Genomic DNA, 20,817 nt, shown 5'->3' with positions numbered 1-20,817 from the left:
TTTGCAACCTATTTATGTCTCTTTAGATTCTATAGATTGTATTTTACAAGGCTTATCTCAGACCAAGTTGGTACAACAAGCGGTGGTAGACCTTGGTGCGTGTTCAACCACCTCTAGCCTTCAGCCTCAACCTGTGGTTATCTCTGAAGCTTGCACAACCTCTAGAAATAATGACTGTGAAATTCAAAATTTGTGTACTAAATGCAAAAATATTATTTCTGGGTGTGTGCAAACTAATTTTCCTTCTATCCCTCTTTCGACGGGCCACCTTTGTGTAGTTAATGAGATGGCTCCCAGTAGGGCTTTTAGTATGGCTCCTATAGGTGCTAACCATGCAAGTTTTGGTTCCCAGGCTTTGTCCCCTGCAAGTGACTGCACAAGATTTTAGAGGTAAGGGGCAACTAAATGATACACAAAGAACACAGGTTAGGGCAAATCGACCATCTGCGCAGGTAAAAAGTAGTCTAAAGCAACAACATATGAACCACCCTCCTGCTGCTTGCCCTTTTGTTTTAATTTTGGTAAATGTGCCTTTACTGCACCCTCATCTAAAAGAATCTTCAACTCAGTTGATGGCTAAGGCTCGATACTGGCTGAATCAAAATTCAGACACAGGGCACTCGATCAAAAACCCCCTGTTAATGGCTAGAAGAACGCAGTGGATAGGGTGTGATGTAAAAACAATCAGTAATGACAGTGTCATCTTAAATCTTGATAATAAGTGGTTGGTGAGAGATTTATTAGGGAGTCTATCGTCTGCCCCCTCCCTCCACTCTCAGATTGATGCAGTTCCTCTTGGCTACTTCTGTCGGCCCGTATCAGTACGCAGCAATCAGAGCCATCCCTCCGGGAGACCCGGCTATAAGCCTGCACAGGGGGCTTCCGATTCCCTAGCCTTTTTTAACAGGTCCTCAATGTTGGACGATATGGAGGCTTGGGATTGACTGACTTCTGATCAAACGAGCTTGAAGCTGGTACCTGCAGAGAGGGCTCCGCTGGTGGCCCAGATTCACTCAACAGCATCACGCCTTCACCGATTGACGATATTTTATCACTCTCTCCGGCATTGACGGCGCATCATCTACAAGACCCTAGGAGTGACAATTTTTAACATGGAATATAGCGGGGTACGAAAATAAAAAAGATAATCAAATTGGTATAAGGTGTTTATGACTTCGGATATTATCTGCTTTCAGGAAACTCGGGCAGAACTGCCCCCCTATGTAAATGGTTAACGCTCTTATGTTACCCCAGCAGTCCCATCAGTAGCTGGTAGATCCAAGGGTGGTTTACTTACACTTATTGCAAATACGATCACCCTAGGCAAGGTGAACTTCATTAACAATTCACCCCATTTTCATATTCTGGCTGAAGGTCCTGGGAAAGCTGATCTCCTATTGATCAATTTTTATAATAGTAATTTTAAGAATCCTACACATGTGACAGATGAGCTAGGGGGCATATTGGAAACCCTATTAACACACCATCCATATTCTCTGGGCTGGGGATTGTAATACACATTGTGCATCATAATTATGGAAACTTTTAAAACAGTTTTTTATTAAACTGCGATTTAGCTATAATGAACCCGTGTCACCACACGACAGGCCAACCCCTCCCTACTTTTCAACGTACTGGAGTCACATCGACAATTGATTTTATAATGACTCAGGCCAATAACAAGAGTAGCATCAAGTCTTCTAAAGTAGAGCTGACAGAGTCCAGCGATCATGCCCTCCTTGCTTTCTGTTTTGTTTGGTTTTTCTCCTGCTAAGACAAGATCTCAATGTCCCTCAAAACCAATATTGAGCAGAAAAAACGGATACACCCTCAAATGAGATAAAATTGTTCCAACTCACTTTCTCCCAAAAGTTGTAAAAGAGGCATTACCTGAGATTGATTCCTGTCTAGACACTAATACTGACAGTTAGCAGGTAGTAATATCTTTTAATAAACTTCTAACATCTAAAAATGCTAATCTTACACGCCCATCCATGAGAAATACTCCTGCAACGAAAGGTTGGTTTGAGTCAAACTGCTTCAAAAACCTCAAGAGCACACTGTACAGCCCTTAAAATAAATCCAGAAACAAATATCTAATAAGGACTCTGTGAGCTGACTATAAGATGGCTAGAATGGTGAGAAAAAGGAGTTACCGGATGAAGCTTGGGAAAAATTGGGAGAGGCTTCGAGAGGCAAAGACAGTTAGGCTTTTTGGTGGGTGGTAAATGCCCCCCTCCTGCAGGAAGAGGGGGGCCCTCTTTTGAGCCCTCTCTTGATACCCACAATCCACCTGGCTCGCTCACTTTCAGAGCATCTTTAATGTAGAGAAGGATAGAGCCACAAATCATTCGGCTGATTTGACGATTGCCCACCGGAGGATGGAATTCTCTATAGAGGAAATTGAGCTGGCTCTCTCCCAATCGCTGGCCTTGAAGGCTGCAGGGCCGGACGGGGTCCCTCCGGATATCTTTTTCACACACAAAAATGTATGGATCCTGCTCTTGACACAGGTCTTTGCCGAGACAACACCCTGTGGCGGCCAGCGTGCCCCTGTCGAGGAGCTAGACATCGCGCCAAGAAAGGTACAGGGGAGGCTGGGAAGATCAGGATACGCCTGCCAGGGCCGGACTGGGTACCAAAACCGCCCCCCCCCCCCAAAACCGGCCCCCACCCGTGTGGCGCACCGTGGGATTGCCCGGTGCCCGCTACGGCCAGTCCGGCCCTGACGCCTGCCGTGCACTCCGTGGCTGGCGCACAGGCTACCCTGTGCTGACTCAGGCCGCATACACCGTGAGGGAGACTGGCTGGTCTTTATTGGTGCGTGCTTGGCTCCCAGGTCCCACACCAGCTCGCGCCACTGATGCGATTGGGGGACAAATCAGCCGGAGCCCTGGACGCGGAGTAAACTAGGGCACAATCCCACTTTGAGCGCTGCACGAACTGGGTTCTGTCACACACAGCCGCCCGCTTCGACAAAGCCGTCATAGCCTTCATCAATACTCGGGCTGCACGCACGTAAGTGCTATCTTACAGAGTATCCTGCAGCAAGACGGGAGAATGCGGCTATATCTGCCTTAGCTACCCTACTCTTCTGCTGGCTGTGTCGAGGCTCCCTGACTATCGGCCTGGTGGCTACATCCACATTGTGCATATCACCCCCTTGCCTGTGAACTGCTTTTGCTACCCTCAGCAATTGGCGCCACGAACAAGTATTTTTATTTTTATTTTATTTTGACGGTTTTGTATATCGCGAACAAGACACTTGTGGGTATCAGAGTGCTTTACAGGGCAAATATAGGTTGACAGATACATATAAATACACAGAATTCTGTGAATACAGTACTGGTAACTATTAGATTAGCACATATCTTCAGAAGTGTATTGGAAAAAGTTCACGTGAATTTGGACATGAGAATAGATTTCAGTTCTTTTTTGAAAAAAGCAGCGGACGGATTAAGTCTCGTTTCTGGGGGTAAGGTGTTCCAAATCCTGGGAGCCATTCCTGAAAAGGTACGATTGTATGTTTTCTTCTTGGAGAAACATTGTGGTTTAGGTAAATGTTTATCAGAGCTCCTGGTAGATCTGTTACCACCCAATAGCACTAGTTTCTCCGCTAGGTACCTCGGGGTTTTGTGATGCAGTGCCTTATGTGTCATACAGGCGATTTTTAAATGGATTCTGGCCTCAAAAGGTAACCAGTTGAGGGCATGAAGGTCAGGGGAAATGTGGCAGTTTCTTTTGGTGCCAGTGATGAGTCTGGCGGCTGTATTGATTGACGCTCTTAGCGGAGCGGTCGTTGATTTGGGAAGGCCACAAAGAACGACACTCCCATAGTCAACTCTGGGCATTACTAGAGTTTGAATTGCCTTTTTAAAGTCATTTGCGAGTATGAAGGGTTTCAGTCTTCTCAGGGTGTTTATCTGAAAATGTCCTCCTTTAGTTGCAGCGCTGATGGGCTTCTGCATATTTAGCTTATTATCCAGGGTTATTCCTAGGGATTTAGCGGAATCGATGATGAGAGGTTGACCGTCGAGTGCAGTTAGGTGCTTAATCCACTCGCGGATGATGGTTGTTTGATTGGGTGGAGCGATTAAGAGGAATTCTGTCTTTAGTGTGTTTAGTTTTAAATGGTTACTAGCCAGCCAGGTCGGTGTTTTTTGGAGCATTGTGTTAAGGGACTTGGGGGCATATCAACAAGGGCTTTATCTCTGCTTTTTTGGCTTTAAAAGCCAAAAAAGTAGAGATAAAACTAGCACCCTATCAACAACAGGGTGCTAACATGCAAATTTGCATGTTAGCACCCTTTTACTCTACGTTTCCCCTTGCATCTCTAATGAGATACAAAGGAGGCGTTCCAGAGTAAAATAATAGGAGAAATGACGCTAAGCGACATTTCTCCTATTATCAAGAATGTCGTTAACCCTGTTAGAGACAAAAAAAGCAGCGCTAACCGCGGTTAACGCTGCTTTTTTACGTCTGGTATTTTTCTGACTTAGCCATGATATCCTATGGAAGGAGGATATCATGGCTAAGTTTGCGTGTCCCTATCAACAAGGTAACGTGAGAATATCGCTGGGTTTCCAGCGATAATCTCACGTTAGCCACTTAGCGAGAGGATTTTTATCGCTATTGAGATAAGCGTTGCTAATAGCACGCTATCTCAGCGATAAAAATTCACGCTAGCCGGCGATAATTATCCGAGCGCTAAGTGCGCTTAGAGATAATTATCGCCGGTTGTTGTTGATATGCCCCTTGATGTCTTCAAGAGAGTGGACCTTAATGTAGAGTTGTGTGTCGTCGGCGTACGTGTGATAATGGATATTTGCGGAGTTGAGAAGCTCAGTGAGTGGTTCCATAAACAAATTGAAGAGTGTTGCGGAGAGGGAAGATCCCTGACGTACTCCCAAAGTGACTGGGGTGGGGTTCGATAAAGATTGGTTGATCTCGAATCTTTGTGTTCTATTTCGGAGGAAGGAAGTGAACCAGTTTAACGCCGTTCCAGATAGATCCGTTCTATGCTTCAAGAGGTCAAGTAGGTTGTCGTGTTTAACTGTATCGAAGGCTGAGGATAAGTCAAGTAGGATTAGCAAACAGGCTTTGTTTTGATCCAGTATTTGTAATGCGTCATCTGTTATGTGGTCATGGCTGATTCGGTGCTGTGCCCTGAACGAAAGCCTGATTGGAATTGGTCGAGCAGGTTGAAGTGGTCTATGTGGTTACTAAGCTGCGTGTGGACACATTTTCGAGTAGTTTGGCCAGGGTTGAGATGTTGTATATTGGGCAATAGTTGTTAAGGTCTGATGGGTCTGCTGATACTTTCTTTAGGATGGGGGTTGCCTGACCTGCTTTGAGGATGTCTGGGATGGATCCTTGCAGAAGAGAGGTATTTAGATCCTAGTCCATAGGGGCACTAGCAGTGGAATGAAGGTCTTTAAGTGGGATGCTGGGAGAGGGTCTGTGAAATGACTCGAGGGATTCAAAGCCGTGAGCGTGTTTAGGATAGTTTCTTTGCTGTAGAATTTGAAGTCGGTCCAGGAGACGTTGTTCTTGAGGTCAAGCTTTGAAGAGCAGTTAAGAAGTGGCCTTTAATCTCGAGGCGGTGATCGCTGTTACTTTCTTCCAAATTGCTGAGGCTGAACTTACTGGTTGCTCTGTACCCTACACATTGCACTGTGTGGATCCTGGGTGATACATACCGGAGAGTGACAAGAACCACAATTGTCCACAGTCATGGGTAAGTGTGATGCTAAACAGTCAAAGTTGTCATTTGAAAATAAGAGACTCACATGGCTGGCAGACTCTGGCACTGAGGGGGAATGCGACAACCCCTCCTCGGCACCTGCAGACGATAGAGATGAGGACCATCGTACACTGTTGCTGGAAATGAGGTCCAGCCTAAAGACCATCGACAACAAACTAGACGTACTTACCTCACAACTTGACCAGGTCAGGAAGAGGGTAAATAAGCATGAATCAAGGCTGGACCAACTTGACCGTTGTTCCTTAGATGTGCATGACTTCCAGGTGGAGGCCAAAGAGCAGCTATTGCAAATGGACAAAGTCTTAACCCTGATAAGAGCCAAAAATGATGACTTGGAAGCCCGGTTGAGGCGAAACAACATTCGCATAACGGGTATTCCGGAAACGACATCCATTTCCAAAATGGAAACTTACATGGAGGATCTTCTGCGCGATTTGTTCGGGCCTGACCTATCGCCAGATTTTATCGTTGAGTGGGACCATCATTCATTAGGGCCTAAGCCTCCAATGGGATCCACTCCCCGACCGATCCTGGCCAGTCTGTTGTATTACTGGGATCGGGATCTTGTTCTGCGCCTGGCCAGGTAACGTGGGACTATTCAGCACAAAGGTAACACCATTGCATTCTTTCCGGACTTCACACCTACAGTCCAAGTAGCGCGGCGAGAATTTATACCAGTCAAACGCCTGCTCCTGTCAGCAGAGATACCGTACGCTTTAGTGTACCCTGCCAGATTGAAAGCCACACACGATGGCACTGCCCGTTTCTTTACCGACGCTAAGTCTGCAATGAAGTTTGCCAGGCATGTGAGCGGAAGAAACGAACTGCTAAATCCAAAGATAACCAGAGCCCTGCTGGTGACCTCAGTGATAATGGCTGATTGTTTGCAACCGTTGCTGAGCACTATGTTTTCCACAGCCGACTGTTATTGATTCCATATAGGTCCGGAGACAGAATATATTTATACATGTGCCAAGGTTCTGAAAACTCTGAGCTCCGGCGAGCACCTCAGTGACAAAGACGGATTACTGCGTATAACTGATGGCCAACGCTTGTTAAGTAATATGAGGCCTTTGAATGTATTATGTCTCGGGTTTCTTGTGGGATAATAGCATTGATCTGTAGATACACTGCTGCTATGGATTTGATCTTTTCTGGGAATCCTAGTTTATTTGCCGTTGGTTTCCTGCATAGTTCTCGGCCTCCCCGTCTCCTTGCAGGGCTGTTTCCCGGTTCACCCACACGTCCGGGGAGAGTTCCCAATTGTGCTTCCAGGCGTTGCTCATGGGCACACTGTTTTGTCTTGCAATGCAGGATGTCTTACTCAACCTGATTGGGGGGTTGGTGTGGGCGGGGGGACGTTGATATGTTGAGTAAGTTTGTCAGGACAGCGTTTCATACAGAGCTATATGATGCATTAATTCACAGTCTTCAGGATAGTTTAGCGTGGAACTCAGAAAGATTAGCTGTTTTAAAGCTATTGGCACACAGGGGAAACGGGGCACCCTCGGCATTGATCTTCCCAAAATTGGGTACTACATACACACGCTCCATATGGAGGTGCCAGATATCATGAGGGCAGATAACGTTTTTTATGTAGCGTGACCCCGACTCTAAGGTAATACAGCACTTTATTTACAAGTTGGTAAACTCACACTTACAGAAATGAATGCCGTTTTGGGTCTGCGACTCGCACGGCGTCTAGTTTGCTCTTCCGCCTTCATTTATTTACAGTATTAGCAGCGAGCTGGGTCGGAGTTGCCCATGCTCAGTGAAGTTTGCAGGCCAGCCTTGCTTTCAGTTTCCATTGGACTTTGGGGCATATTTGCAAGCCCCTATCACCACCACAACGTCACTTTTCTCAATGTTGTGGTGATGATAGGGGCTTTGCCTTATTTACAAGGCAGCCATAAGCCACTTAACATGGCTTAACGCTGCTTTATAAGTAAGGCACCCTTTCATTCTACACTTAGCGTGAAAGGGGAGGGCAGTGGGTGTCGTGGTGGGCTTTTACCGCAACACCCGTTGCCCCCTATTTACAAGGGCAGCGTAAATATGGGGCAGTGCCAAAATTAAGACCAGGGGAACAGTTAGGTGCAGCGATTCTCCTCGTTTCTGCTGTTTTTATGTGTGCTGCATTGTGCAGCACACATAGAAATGTAGTGGAGACGGAGTTTTAGATGCACACATTGCTATGTTAGCATAAGCGTCTTAGAAGTTAGAAACGCCATCTTGCCACTTTTGCTGCTTTTGCACACGACACTGCAGATCAATGTTATTATATTAAAACTATTTATTAGTCTAATAATACTAGCTCACTAGTGAAGGGAAGGTGGCTGTATTCCACTGTCATCTGTAATATGATTTCTCCCTTCATTTTCTATGGTATTGTAACAATGCTGATGGTTTTGTTTTTAATCATTTGTCTGCTTATGTTAGCCAAGGTACTGCATTTTAGGACACGTAGTTTATAAAATAAACGTTTTAAACTTTACTGTGTCTCTGATTACTCTTGTTGTGGACTGATATGAGAATAATAATGAAAAGGTGTTTCTGATTCCCACCATTCCTGAGAGTACTCTAAGTTGCTTGTTCTGGGTTGTCTAATCATTGGTAGCTTCGAGATGATACAAAAAGCGAATGAGACACTGATGCTAGTCGGATAGGGGTTCTGGGTACTGAGGTGAGTTTTTGGTACACCACAATTCACTGAAGGTGACCTTTTTCTGCACATAAACAAGCAATTGCAAAACGTGACGTTTTGCAACTTCTATGAGTGTTGCATTAAGCCGCACACAATGAAGTTCCAAAAGGCCATTTAAGATTGTTATTGTGCAGAAAGGGACACCTTCCTGCACATAAACAATCTTCCCCTCAACTCAGGCACCCGTACACTATGGTGCAAGGGTTTCTGCATTGGTGCTAGGCAGCTAAAGACAGCGCAAGTGCAGGGAGAAACTCAGGCTGCACCATATTATTGGAAATATGGTGCAGCCATGCGTTTCAGAAGTGACAGAGTGTGTCGTTAGCCTTCTTGGCTTAGCAACACACTTTGCCACTTTCCCTTCCTGTGTTGCCGACGGTTCCTTGTTTGTAGTCTGTAGTGGCCTGTTTGTAGGTGTCACACAGGACAAATTGTTCAAAGCTGGTAATGAGCGCAGAAGCAGCTCTTGCTGGACTATGCGGCCTGGTCTGCTCTGTAGTGAGGCACCCTCCTTCATTTAAGATGTGTGTATTCATCTTTTCCTAGTCTCCTGTTTATCTTAATTTTCCCTTGGTGGCCAGCCGTTCTTATCCACACATTAATTGTTCATGAAGGGGTGGGCTGTTCTTTTCTTCATTTAGGCCAACCAAAAATAAACTTCACCTCCCTCTGCAATCAAAGATTATGAGATGGCTTCAAACCGTGCATGATGCACAAAGGTATCGGCAGCTGACCTACACCAACCCATACTCATGGACAGTGTGCGGGGCTGAAACTCACCGGATGTCGCAGAGAAGCCCTCTATTGAACAAAGCAATGTCTTTAGCGAAGACAGAACTTCTGTACGGGTCCAAGTAGCCTCGTTCCTATTGGCAGTCTCTCCTGGTGAGAGGTTTGCCTCTGGCATGTGGGCGCTCTAACACCCGGTCAGTTGGGTCAACTTCTAGCCACACCTTTGCAAATATAAGAAAGAAAGCTCTGAGTTGCCAGACGTGGGATCCTGCGCTCCCGGATGTAGCTTTCACCATTAGTCCAGGTCCCATTAGAACCACATCAAACAGACTCGGACACTATGGTAGTTTGCTCAGAATTCCCGAAGATGGGTAATAACTCGTCAAGCAATGAGCATGCGGCACACAGTTCTACGGAAAAATACACACAATGAAATTCTTTGTTTTATTAAGCTGAGGAGGGCATATCCTTACCAAGTCCATTAGTGTTTGGCCGTTTACATCATGCATTATGTAATTTTAAAAATATTATTTATAGGTGTTTTGTGCCATAGAAGGCAGCCCTCAACAGCACACCACATCATTAAACTCCACTACATACCACCCACAGCACAAAATACCATTCCACATAATTACACTCCAAAATTTGCAATCCTATGCCACATAATTCCAGTACACTCAATACCATATAATTACTAACCACATAATTCCACAGCACACCATGCCACATAATCCCAATACACAAATCCACTCCACACCACACAATTACATGCCACACAATTACACAACTAATCCAATCCAACCCACATAATTCCACAACATACCACATACATACACTCCATAACACACAAGTAAAAAACATTACCATTTACAATGTCAACAGCTCCAACTCCAACAAATGTGAGGCCTATTGCATTTCCAATGCTTGTTTCTTTCTATTCCTTCAGCTGTGCCACCCTCACTTCCCACCTCTGCGGTGAATACCTGAGGATTGTTCCTCCCAAGCGGCAGTGGCGGAGATGCACGAAAAGCCCATGTGCAGATATAGCTACTTGCCAGCAGGTGGCAGCATTGAGCCACAGATGGAGGATGAATTAATTCACCCATATCAGACTGACTGCTACTGAACCCACCATTCTAGAAGGAAGCGTGTTATTTGAACAGGGGCCCCCTGAGCCCCTACTGAAGTGAGTGAGAGGGGCCCCTTCAGCATATCTTGCAGGGGGGGCCCTCAGATCTCGGCAGATGTCAGAGTCAAGTATTTCCTCACTGCACTATCCTGGAGGTTATGACCTCTGGTCTGCACATATTGACAAACCATCCTGAACTCGGAGGCAGGCGGCAGCATTTTTGGTAAAACTGCACCCAGGAGATTTCTCCCAGTCCTGGTGATGCCTTTGGGAAGTCATGGAATGAACCTGTTCAGATGTGAAACTCACTACAGGGCAGCAAGAGGCGGGAGGGTGGTCCTATGGGGCAGCCAGGCAGTGCCCAAAGGGCTGCTCTGACAGGCCACTGTGTGGGCCGGTTTGTGGTCTTCTGGGCCAGTTTTTAGGTCTCGCCTAGGCAGCGGTTGCGCTGTCTCGTTGAGACATGCAGTATATACTATAACGTGGAAGCTTTCTAGAAGCTCCACTCATTCTCCGCCCATCTTTTTGATTGGCTTACATCCTAAATGCTGCCTTCTGATTGGTTATAGGCTTGGTAGTCCCTCCTCGTGACGGCCATGTTGTTATTTGCATCCTTCCCTGGCTATTGGCCCCTTTACTCCAACACTATTTTCTCCCGTGCACCGAGGAGAGCCCGCACTCCGGCCAGAGGAAGATGGACCTTCCTCGATTGCTCCGACGCCGGAGAGGGGGATCGGAGCCTCGCAGGCTTATGTTGTGTCGGTTGGCGATATTTGCTGAGCTTCGTAGCCAAGTTTCCTGTGTGTAAGCCAAATAGGCACAGTCATGCGTGCTTAGCTAGCACAAATGTGTTATACATGCATGCGGGCACGTTTATCTAGTGCTTAGTACTCCTGGCGCAGGGTTGTATTAGTTTGTTGCGCTATCTTGCCACTTCAGACACAAAGCGCAGAGTAACATCTGTACGTGTTATGACGCATCTGTGTGTTTTTTGCAGCACAGAAACTGTGAAAAAGGCAGTTTGGTGTTCGAAACAGGCATCTAAACTCAAATATCGAAAGTGGTGGGGGTCCCAGAACCAGCACCCACATTTGAAATATTTGTATTCAGCCGGGGCACATCTGAGAAGTTTGCTTGTGCATTTTGCTGGGCGTAATCATTCATTGACCTTGAATTTTTTTAAGCACAGCTGTTGTCCTGTGGAATATGTTTTTACTAAGTTTGTCGCCGGAACCCTGAGATGATATCGGCGAGCTGAGAAGGAAGCTTGCGTACATATTTGCCAGTCAAATGAATCTTTCCGACATGTTCCTACAGAAAAGTGTCTCTATATAGGGCCGCTCTCCACAGAGTGCCTCTGCCCGGGTCTTGGTTCTGGGCCGAATTCCCTTGACGAAGGCATGCATGAGATTTGTGTGGTTCATGGACGAATACAGACAGGGCCTTTTTCTGCAATAAGTTTCAGTGGCTGTTTCTTTATTTGCCTTTACAATTAAGCTCTCCCACTGCTTCTCCCTGAAACCTGATTCATGAGTGAAATCACCAGATAGTTGGCATAAGAGGGGCCGTGTGTAGTGGAGTTAGTACCTGGAAGAAGAAAGTTAAGGACCTTCGGTAAGAGTGCTTTTCGTACCTCTTGACTGTTTCTTGGACTACCACATAAGTCTCACGACCTTGTATTAGAACATGACAGGACCCTGGGACATAAACAGGTCCACTGGAATTACGCGATTCTGCGGCCACGGCTGTTTTCACATAACTATAGATTTGCTGCATTTGCCACATAATCCATCATCTGCTGCATAATCTAAAGATTTTAACAACAAAAAATAGATTCTAGCTCAGACGGATGAAAAGTTCCTAAAACTGTGGCAACGTGTTCACGTGCACTGGAAGGCCATTCCCAAAGGTTAACTGGTCATCTTTCATCTATTTATTTCTGTATTTGGTTGTAAAACTGGCACTCACGAGGTGAAATCTTTGCCTAGACAGTATTACTATGTGTAAAAATGACAAAATAATGAAGTAATTCTATAAATACAATGTACTGTATTATGTCGCATAATTTGGCCTTTCTTACTGTAAAATGTAGTCAACCCAGCTGCATATATTGATGCTTCCCTGCCACATAATTCCAATGACCCTGGTATAAATGATATCATAGTGCCCATGCCCCCAAGACAGTCACATTGGCCCTCTATTTGTGAATGGTGTCATGTGGCCTGTAGCCTAACAAGGAGTGTTCAAAGCTAGTTTATCCATTAAACTGCTTACATTTCTTCACTTTGCTTCACTTCTCACCCAAGGCAACGTAAGAAAAAGCACTTCCCAACAGAGGTTTCAAATAAGATTTAATACTCCCCTTTATTTTTGGAAAGCACTTTGCAGACAATTGCCAAATGTCATAATAGTAACTCCCAGTCTCTCCTGTTCTTAGTTAAGAATACATAGCATGCTGGGACTTGTAGGCCCATGCTTGCAATTGGAAATGTGTGAAACTACAGGTCTCAGAATGGTCAAAAAACAAATTTGGGACAACTAAACATCAGCCTCATGACCAAGGCCAATTGAAAGATGCACTGCTTCTCTGCGCTTGTTTTAATAGCATCGTGGAGTTTGACGCTGCGTGATATCTAAGACTAGATTTTCATAATCGCACTAAACCAGTTATGGCATCCATTGGCATTCTAAAATATAGAATTTATACTCATTGTTTTCTTTGTCTGCATAGCTAAAAACGTATAAGGTCCCAAAGGCGAGACTGATTGCATTGCAAATGCTTGTTAATGTTGATTTCTCTGATATTAAAACAAGCATTGCCTGGAACAAGCTCACATACATGCAGTCTCCCAGACTTTGATAATCACGTACAAAATGTGTCTTTACTAGTCCAAAACTGCCCCAATTTGCAAACATGGCTCGCTTTTGAGCTACCTCATTGGATAATGGGGGACGGTATTATTTTTGTACCCGGGGCCTATTTTCTGTGCCAGTCCAACCCAGGGTAGAGAACTGGCCATGAGCCTCTGGAACCCTCGCAGCGCTGTGAAGCGCAGGCTTCGCGCTCCCTTGGAGTTCATGTGACTTTCTCCTATGTGATCACCGGGGCCGAGGTCATTTCATGTCTTATCAAGTGACGTCATTATTATGCCCATTAGAGGTATCAGAGGTTGAAAAGCCTTCTTTTTCAGTAGAGAACGTTGGCAAGTATGCACTGAACTGGTGATTGTCACTTCACACTCCTACCCCTGTGTGTCAGAGAGTTGCATAATACAACACATTGCACTGAGTAGGGGCATGACTACCATTGGTGCAGCTGGTGCAGTGGCACCGGGGCCCTGAACCCTGAGAGGCCCATCTAATCCTGATAATTGCTATATTTCACAGCCCCAACAGCAGTCAGCGGTGCCAGTGCCTGTGCTTGCACCCGGGTCTGTGGCATCCTTGATACCTCACTGGAACTTTTCTAGCTCTATGTTACCCCTCATGGCCAGCTCTAACATCTGCTATCATGTTTTCGCTTCTCTGTTAACTTCAAAGGATGGTGAAAAAGTATGCTGCATTATTGTCTACACCAAAAACTAATACAAGGAAGAAATGACAGAAGCCCACATAACTGTTTCTTTCTCAGAGTTGAGTGTGAGGACCCACAAACCTGTATTTTTAACTGACCAAACATTATACCCACTGTTGAACCTGGCATCCCTGGCGTGGTTTTCCCCCCAGTTGTTTTCGTCCATCCTCCTATTTTTGCTGACTGTTTTTGCTGCCCTTCACACTTTACCATTGCCAACCGGTGCTAAATAGTTTGTGATTGTTCTCTAAAAACTGTGAGTCCCTAATAAAGTGGTACTACATGTACTGAGGGCCCCTAAAATAAATGCTATTAGTGGGCCTGCACCACTCATTGTGCCACCCACTTAAGTTGCCCTTTAAACATGTCTCGGGCCTGCCATTTAAGCCTGAGTGTGTATTTTAAGCTGACATTTTGACCCGGCAAAATAAACCTTTTGCAAGGCCTAAGGCTGTCTTTTAATACATATAAGTCTCCCCAAGGGAAGGCTCTGAAACGCCCAGAGGGTAGGGCACAGTGGGCCCGATTCACAGAACTGAGGGGCATATCATCAAGGCGGCGCAATGAAATTACCGCCGCTTTTGCGTCCATTTTCGGCCGAAAAGCGGTGATAATTTCATCGCCTTATCAGCAAAGACACGCTATCGCGTGTGTTGCTGATTTAGCCCCCATTTCCAGCACGCCTAACTTTGCATTGCTAATGAGATGCAAAGTAGGCGTGGCTGTGAAACCAACCAGGGGAAATATCGCGAAAACAGCTTCGTGATATTATCAAGGAAGGTGAGCGATTTTTTAAATTGCGTTAAGTATGCCTTAATGCAGGAATTGAACGTCTGTTAAATTCCTGACTAAGGCATACTTAACATGGGGGGTGGATTGTGTGGCTAAGACCACAGGCCCCTATCATCTAGGATATCGCCGTTTTACACCATTGAAAACGGCGAAATCCTAACTATCTCTGGAATTTTTATCGCCTCGGCGATGCACGTTGTTGATAACGCACTGACCGGGCGATAAATTCCAGAGATAGCTGGCAATGAATATGCAAGCGCTATGCGCGCTTTGCGATATTTATCGCCGGACCTTGATAATATGCCTCTAACTTACTACAAATTCCTAAACTTACTACCATTCTGGTATTCACAGAAGGCACTTACTCATTTCGGTATTCACAGAAATTAGGACTCCTAAATGCGTTCTGTGAATACCGAAAGCCGTAAAGTTAGTATTTTTCTCAGTTTAGGAGGATTTTCCTCGGTTTAGGAGTAGTAAAGTTAGGACCTGTGGAAGACTCAGAAGGACGGTTGTGCTGTAAGAAGGACTGTTACTCTGCGGCCCTGCTACTCCTCTGCTCTCAGGCCCGGCTGCCTGAGTGAGAAGGACTGGGCCTGCATCTTGAACCCAGGAGCACCAGAGTGACCCCAAGGGTTAATTGACTGGCCTCCTGATCAGAGCATCAGGCAGAAACAGGTCCAACTTACTTAAACCCTGCACCTGCTGTGAGTCCTGCCCACCAAGTGGTGCCACCCCAGTCCTGGACCCATGGAAGTGGGCCTGAAGGTGCTCTGCAAGCCCCTCTGTGGGCCTGGCGGGACCAATGCAACATGACACAGGACTTCATCGCTCCTTGGAGCTGCCACTGGATGATGCATCCTCAATGCTGCACCTCGCATAATAGCCCGACAGCTCCTCGGAATCGCCGTGGCATGACGCATCTTCTACACACGACTCACACTGCAGCCCCACCACTACTCGGAACCACCGCTGTTCAATGCATCCTCGACGCAGAGCCTCACATCACAACCTCGCAGCCTCTCCAATCCGCCGCTAAACGATGCATCGTCAAGGCGGGACCTCGCAGTGCTCCACAACCAGCATTGAAGGTACTAGGTTCATCTGGCCTGACTTGGTCCCTCTGTCTTGCCCATACTCCATCGCAGTCAGCCTGAACTTGTGACTTTGTCCCGGTCCAGCGCGACCAGAGAACCACAGTTGGTGCTTTGCGCTCTTAAACACTATTTTTAGTTAAACATTAAAAATTGCATATCTCTGATTCTATTGACTGATTATTTGTTGTCTTGGTGTCAAATAATTTTTTTACATTATAATCTCTTTTTCTATATTGGTGTGGGACGTTTTTGGTGTTGTGTTTTCACTTTATTACTCTTTGTGGGCTGCCTAAATTCTATACACATTTCCTCTGAGTTAAGCCTGGCTGCTTTTGTGTCAAGTTACCAGAGGGTTAAGCACGGGTTCATTTGGGTTTGCTTGTGTTTCACCCTGACGGAGATTGTGGTTGCTGCTTGAGTGGGGTTTCAGCCGCTCAACCAGTAATCAATGAATCTGGTATTAAAATGTCTGACCTGCGCCAAAAAGGCAAGGACTGCCAGGACCACCGTGGAGAGTGGTGCGGCCCCGGTGCTTTCCGAACATGTTCCCTCCATTTCATTTTCATGGACTTTTCCAAGGAGAGGGTTTTGTGAGACAAGCCTCTCTCAGTTGATAATCGCCTGAGTTCTTTGCTTAGTCCAGCTTCCCTGGTGGTCCACAAATAAATGCAGAACATTGATGTGTTTTTGTTTTTTTGCTCTCACTGAAAACAATCCCTTTCCCCCTATTTTGTCTCTTTCTGGTCCAGATTTCAAAGCATTTGAGGAGGCGGCTGAACATTTCCATCCTTACATCAAGTTCTTCGCCACCTTTGAGAAAGCGGTGAGTGTCTCCTCCCCTCAGCACTGAGTGTAGACTGGTCGTAGTGAGTCCACAGTGTCCCCCCCTCAGCACAGAGTGTAGACTGGTCGTAGTGAGTCCACAGTGTCTCCTCCCCCAGCACTGAGTGTAGACTGGTCGTAGTGAGTCCACAGTGTCTCCCCCCTCAGCACCGAGTGTAGACTGGTCGTAGTGAGTCCACAGTGTCTCCTCCCCCCCAGCACTGAGTGTAGACTGGTCGTAGTGAGTTCACAGTGTCTCCCCCCTCAGCACCGAGTGTAGACTGGTCGTAGTGAGTCCACAGCGTCTCCCCCCTCAGCACCGAGTGTAGACTGGTCGTAGTGAGTCCACAGTGTCTCCCCCCTCAGCACCGAGTGTAGACTGGTCGTAGTGAGTCCACAGCGTCTCCCCCCTCAGCACCGAGTGTAGACTGGTCGTAGTGAGTCCACAGTGTCTCCCCCCTCAGCACCGAGCGTAGACTGGCCGTAGTGAGTCCACAGTGTCTCCCCCCTCAGCACCGAGTGTAGACTGGTTGTAGTGAGTCCACAGTGTCTCCTCCCCCCCAGCACTGAGTGTAGACTGGTCGTAGTGAGTCCACAGTGTCTCCCCCCTCAGCACCGAGTGTAGACTGGTTGTAGTGAGTCCAAGGCCAGATTGGAAGGAAGAAGATGCAGGAAGTGAAACACCATGAGTCAGGCCTTGTCAGTCTATGCACCCATGGTCTAGAACACCGTTCCCATTGACATTAGATCCCCCGCCCTCAGAGATCCCTGAAGACACACCCCATCACAGACACTATCAGCTCCCCTGTTGGGTGCCCACCTTATCGCTGCCTCACTGGCACGAATCATGAACACACCCTGGGCTGTCATCCAACTGTTCAGCGCTCCATTGCTTCCCAGCGGGGTTTGCGGTTTATATGTTTCGGCACACATATACACATAAAAGGGCTGGTTCATGTCATGGGCACCACCATCGCTGGCTCTTGTGCAGGCAGAGGGGCTAATGAGGGTTGAAACTAAAATGAGTCATCAACAAGTTCCTTGGTCTCAGAAAGACTGAGGGTGTAAAGAAAGAAAGGAAGAGAGAAACAGAGAGAGGAACAGAGAGAGGTAGAGAGAGAAACAGAGAGAGATGCTGCAATCTGACCACAGTGCTGGGAAAGAAAGGGGGGCCTGTGATCAGAGGCGGGAGATTGTGATAAAGGACATGGGAAGTTTGGTAAAGAGAGATGAGGTCTTGGAATCATAGAAAGTATGTTAGGACAGAAGGAGGGTTATGATGACGAAGACCATATACCATGAGAAGGAAGACCTTGGTGTAAGTTGTAGGCTAAGGACCAGTGAAAGATTGTAGGATACGATACGAAGACAAGAGAAGGAACATCGCGAGCCAGGAGTAGAAGACTCTGATATCAGAGGTAGAAAACACTCAGACAGAACCTAGAAGAAGCTTACAAAGCAGACAACGAAAACAAGGTGCACGAGTTGGGTGAATTTGATGTGATGTGGAGAAGTCATTGGCAGAGGATGTTGAGGATTTTGAGGTCAGAGGAAGAAAATATTGAGCAGGAGACAAATGTTGTAGTAGAATTTGATCTGGGAGGGAAAGTAGATTGGGGTAACAGATATCAAATGTACTCGACAGCGCGTCAAGAGTCAGGGACAGAATGTAGTACATGCTTAATGTTCTCTTTGCTCATGGAATGTTTATCCTCCTATGTTCTTCCTTGCCTTGTGTGTTCTATGTTCTCTTCCAAGACAGTTGCTGTTGGCTTCTGTCGTGGAGAGTCCGTTCTTGTGTTTGCTCTGACTCATTAAACTACCCTACAAGAAGATACTTATCTATGCCTGCTTATTTACCACAATTTGGCGACGACTTGCTTTCAACCCATACGCTGCACTCTCAAGGCATACAGCAGTACCTGCACAAGAGCGGATGATCTTCACCCTCCACACCCACTCTTACCTTTTGGTGTCCACTTTCTCATCCAAGTCCTCATCGGACCAAGGCTTAATTTAACGATGTTTCGTCGGCGGTGAAGTGGTGAGTCTGACGTCCCTGACTTCATCGCTCCTTGCTTTGAAGTGCTTCGAGTCGCGCTGAGTGCGCTTTGGTGGTGTGTGCGAGGCTGAGCCAAGTCGTTGTCGTTCCCAGCTGCAAGTTCCTGTGCATCGTTGTCTTCAGTCTCTTCTCTGTGCCGGCTGGTGTGGAAGTTGACGGTTGGTGCGGAGCTTCGTTCCTCTTCGTGGCTGCACTCTGAATGATGACATTGTGGAATCCTACAGCGCCGCTGTAGTGGAATCTTCGCTTCTTGGAATCCGGCGCTCTGTGTCAGGTCCTCGGGTGTTCTAACACTCTGACGCTTTGACGCTCTGACGCTCTCACGTCCTAAACGTGGCGGCCATCTTTGTTTACATCGTTGTCACGGACACGGACGTCTGTCTCCGATCCAGTGCAGTGTAACAGCGGCAATGCCTTGTGTATTCTGAAGAGACGGTTTGATTCGGTGCAGTGCTCCGATAACAGCGGCGATACACACGCCTTGTGTATTGTGAGAAGACACACAGGTACTGTTGTTCTTTTGGTGTGTGTGTACACTACGCCCACCATTCTCCTTCTGTCATTGATCTTCGTGCTTCGTACTGGTACAGTGGTGATACTCACGCAGGCTCTGTTATTTTTCCTGTGGTATTTTGCTCCTTATTTTTTTCAGTTTATTCCTGTGTGTGCGCATGGTTTACTGTTAAATCAAAATGTCCAACGAAAATCCGTCGATAGTACTTCCTCCAAGTTTTTTGGCCAGTCCTGGTCAACCCAGCATCTCGTGGGATGATTGGTTCCCAATGTTTGAGAACTACCTAGATGCTTTGGATGCACAAGAGTATTCTGCTAAAAGGAAGAAGGCCCTGTTATTGAGTTCTTTGGGCAAGGAAGGTCAACGCATTTTTCGATATTTACCACAAGCTCTACAGGCAAATGGCCAACCTGTCCCAGATGAGTATAAGGAAGCAATATGTCGCTTAGAAGTTCGATATGCCAAAGAAGAGAATTTGGTCATGAATAGGTATAGATTTTATACCAAGGGTCAGAAGATGGGTGAAACTATCGACAACTTTGTGGAAAGACTTAGAGAAATGTCTGTCAAGTGTAAGTTTGGCAATATGACTGATGAGCACATTAGAGATCAACTTATTGTACAATGTAACAATAAGAAAGTTCAGGAGCGTCTTTGGGCGGCTAAAAACCCTAACTTACAAACTGCTATTGAATTAGCTAAAATTGTAGAAGATTCACAAGGGTATATGAAAGAATTGGAGAAGAAGCCGTCTAGTGATGTTAATGAGATCTCGACCCAAGAGTATTCAGAACAAACTGTTGCTTCAGGTGAACTGTCTGATGTTGCTGCGGTTAAGAACAAAAATGTCTTTAAAAAGAACTTTACTTCCAAACCGCTAAATACACAAAAGTTGTCTTCACCTCGCTTGTGTAACAGATGTGGTAGCTCTGTTCATTCCTCTGACTCAAAATTTTGTTTTGCAGCTAAACAAGAGTGTCTTAAGTGTGGTAAAATGGGCCATTATGCCAGAGTTTGTCGTGGCAAACCTCGCTCTTCTGTCACCACTGTTGAGGACTCTATTCTATTTGATGAGGAGGGTCATAAAATTTTGGTTATTGATGAGGACTCTGCAGGGAAGGTTGACGATAGGCGTAAAGTTAGGCCTAAAGCTCTTTTCACCATTGATAGTAAAGAAGTGTACTTAATGGTGGATACAGGTTCTAGGTACACTATCATCCCTTACGAACTTTTCAGGGACAAATAGGGTTCTAGGTGTCTTTTACCCAAGGACATCTCCCCGGGTGGTTATCAAGGTGAGACTATTGACATTGTGGGGTATTTCACAGCGGACATTATTTTTTCTTACAGGAAAATTCATGGCAAGGTTTACGTGTCGAAGATTGGTCCAGCTATACTTGGGTGGATTCATCAGTATGACTTAGGGATAATTGTCAATCCCTGTGCTTCTCCACAAGTAATGGTTGTTGAAGACAGTGGCTTACTGGATATCCTAGAGAAGGCCAACTTAGTATTCAGAGAGGGTTTGGGTCAGCTCAAGGGGTATTCCCATCGCATTGTCTTAAAAGAGAATTCTGTTCCAGTGCAACATAAAGCCAGGCGCATTCCTATAGTTGTTAGGCAAGAA

At 46.1% G+C, this 20,817-nt stretch overlaps 1 protein-coding gene across 1 annotated transcript in view; it reads left to right on the top strand.

The window, feature by feature from the left end:
• Positions 1–20,817, top strand: part of CASQ2 (calsequestrin 2) — a 301,670-nt gene that overhangs the window by 210,622 nt on the left and 70,231 nt on the right. Inside the window, exon 5 of the mRNA XM_085620733.1 lies at positions 16,542–16,615. Coding sequence (XP_085476859.1) covers positions 16,542–16,615 — 74 coding nt within the window. The remainder of the gene's footprint in view (positions 1–16,541; positions 16,616–20,817) is intronic.

Source organism: Triturus cristatus, chromosome 8 (genome assembly GCF_964204655.1).
Source record: "Triturus cristatus chromosome 8, aTriCri1.1, whole genome shotgun sequence".
In the NCBI taxonomy this organism is placed as follows: Eukaryota; Metazoa; Chordata; class Amphibia; order Caudata; family Salamandridae; genus Triturus; species Triturus cristatus.
The sequence above is the reverse complement of the archived record's forward strand: the minus strand, read 5'-3'. Positions and strand labels throughout refer to the sequence as shown.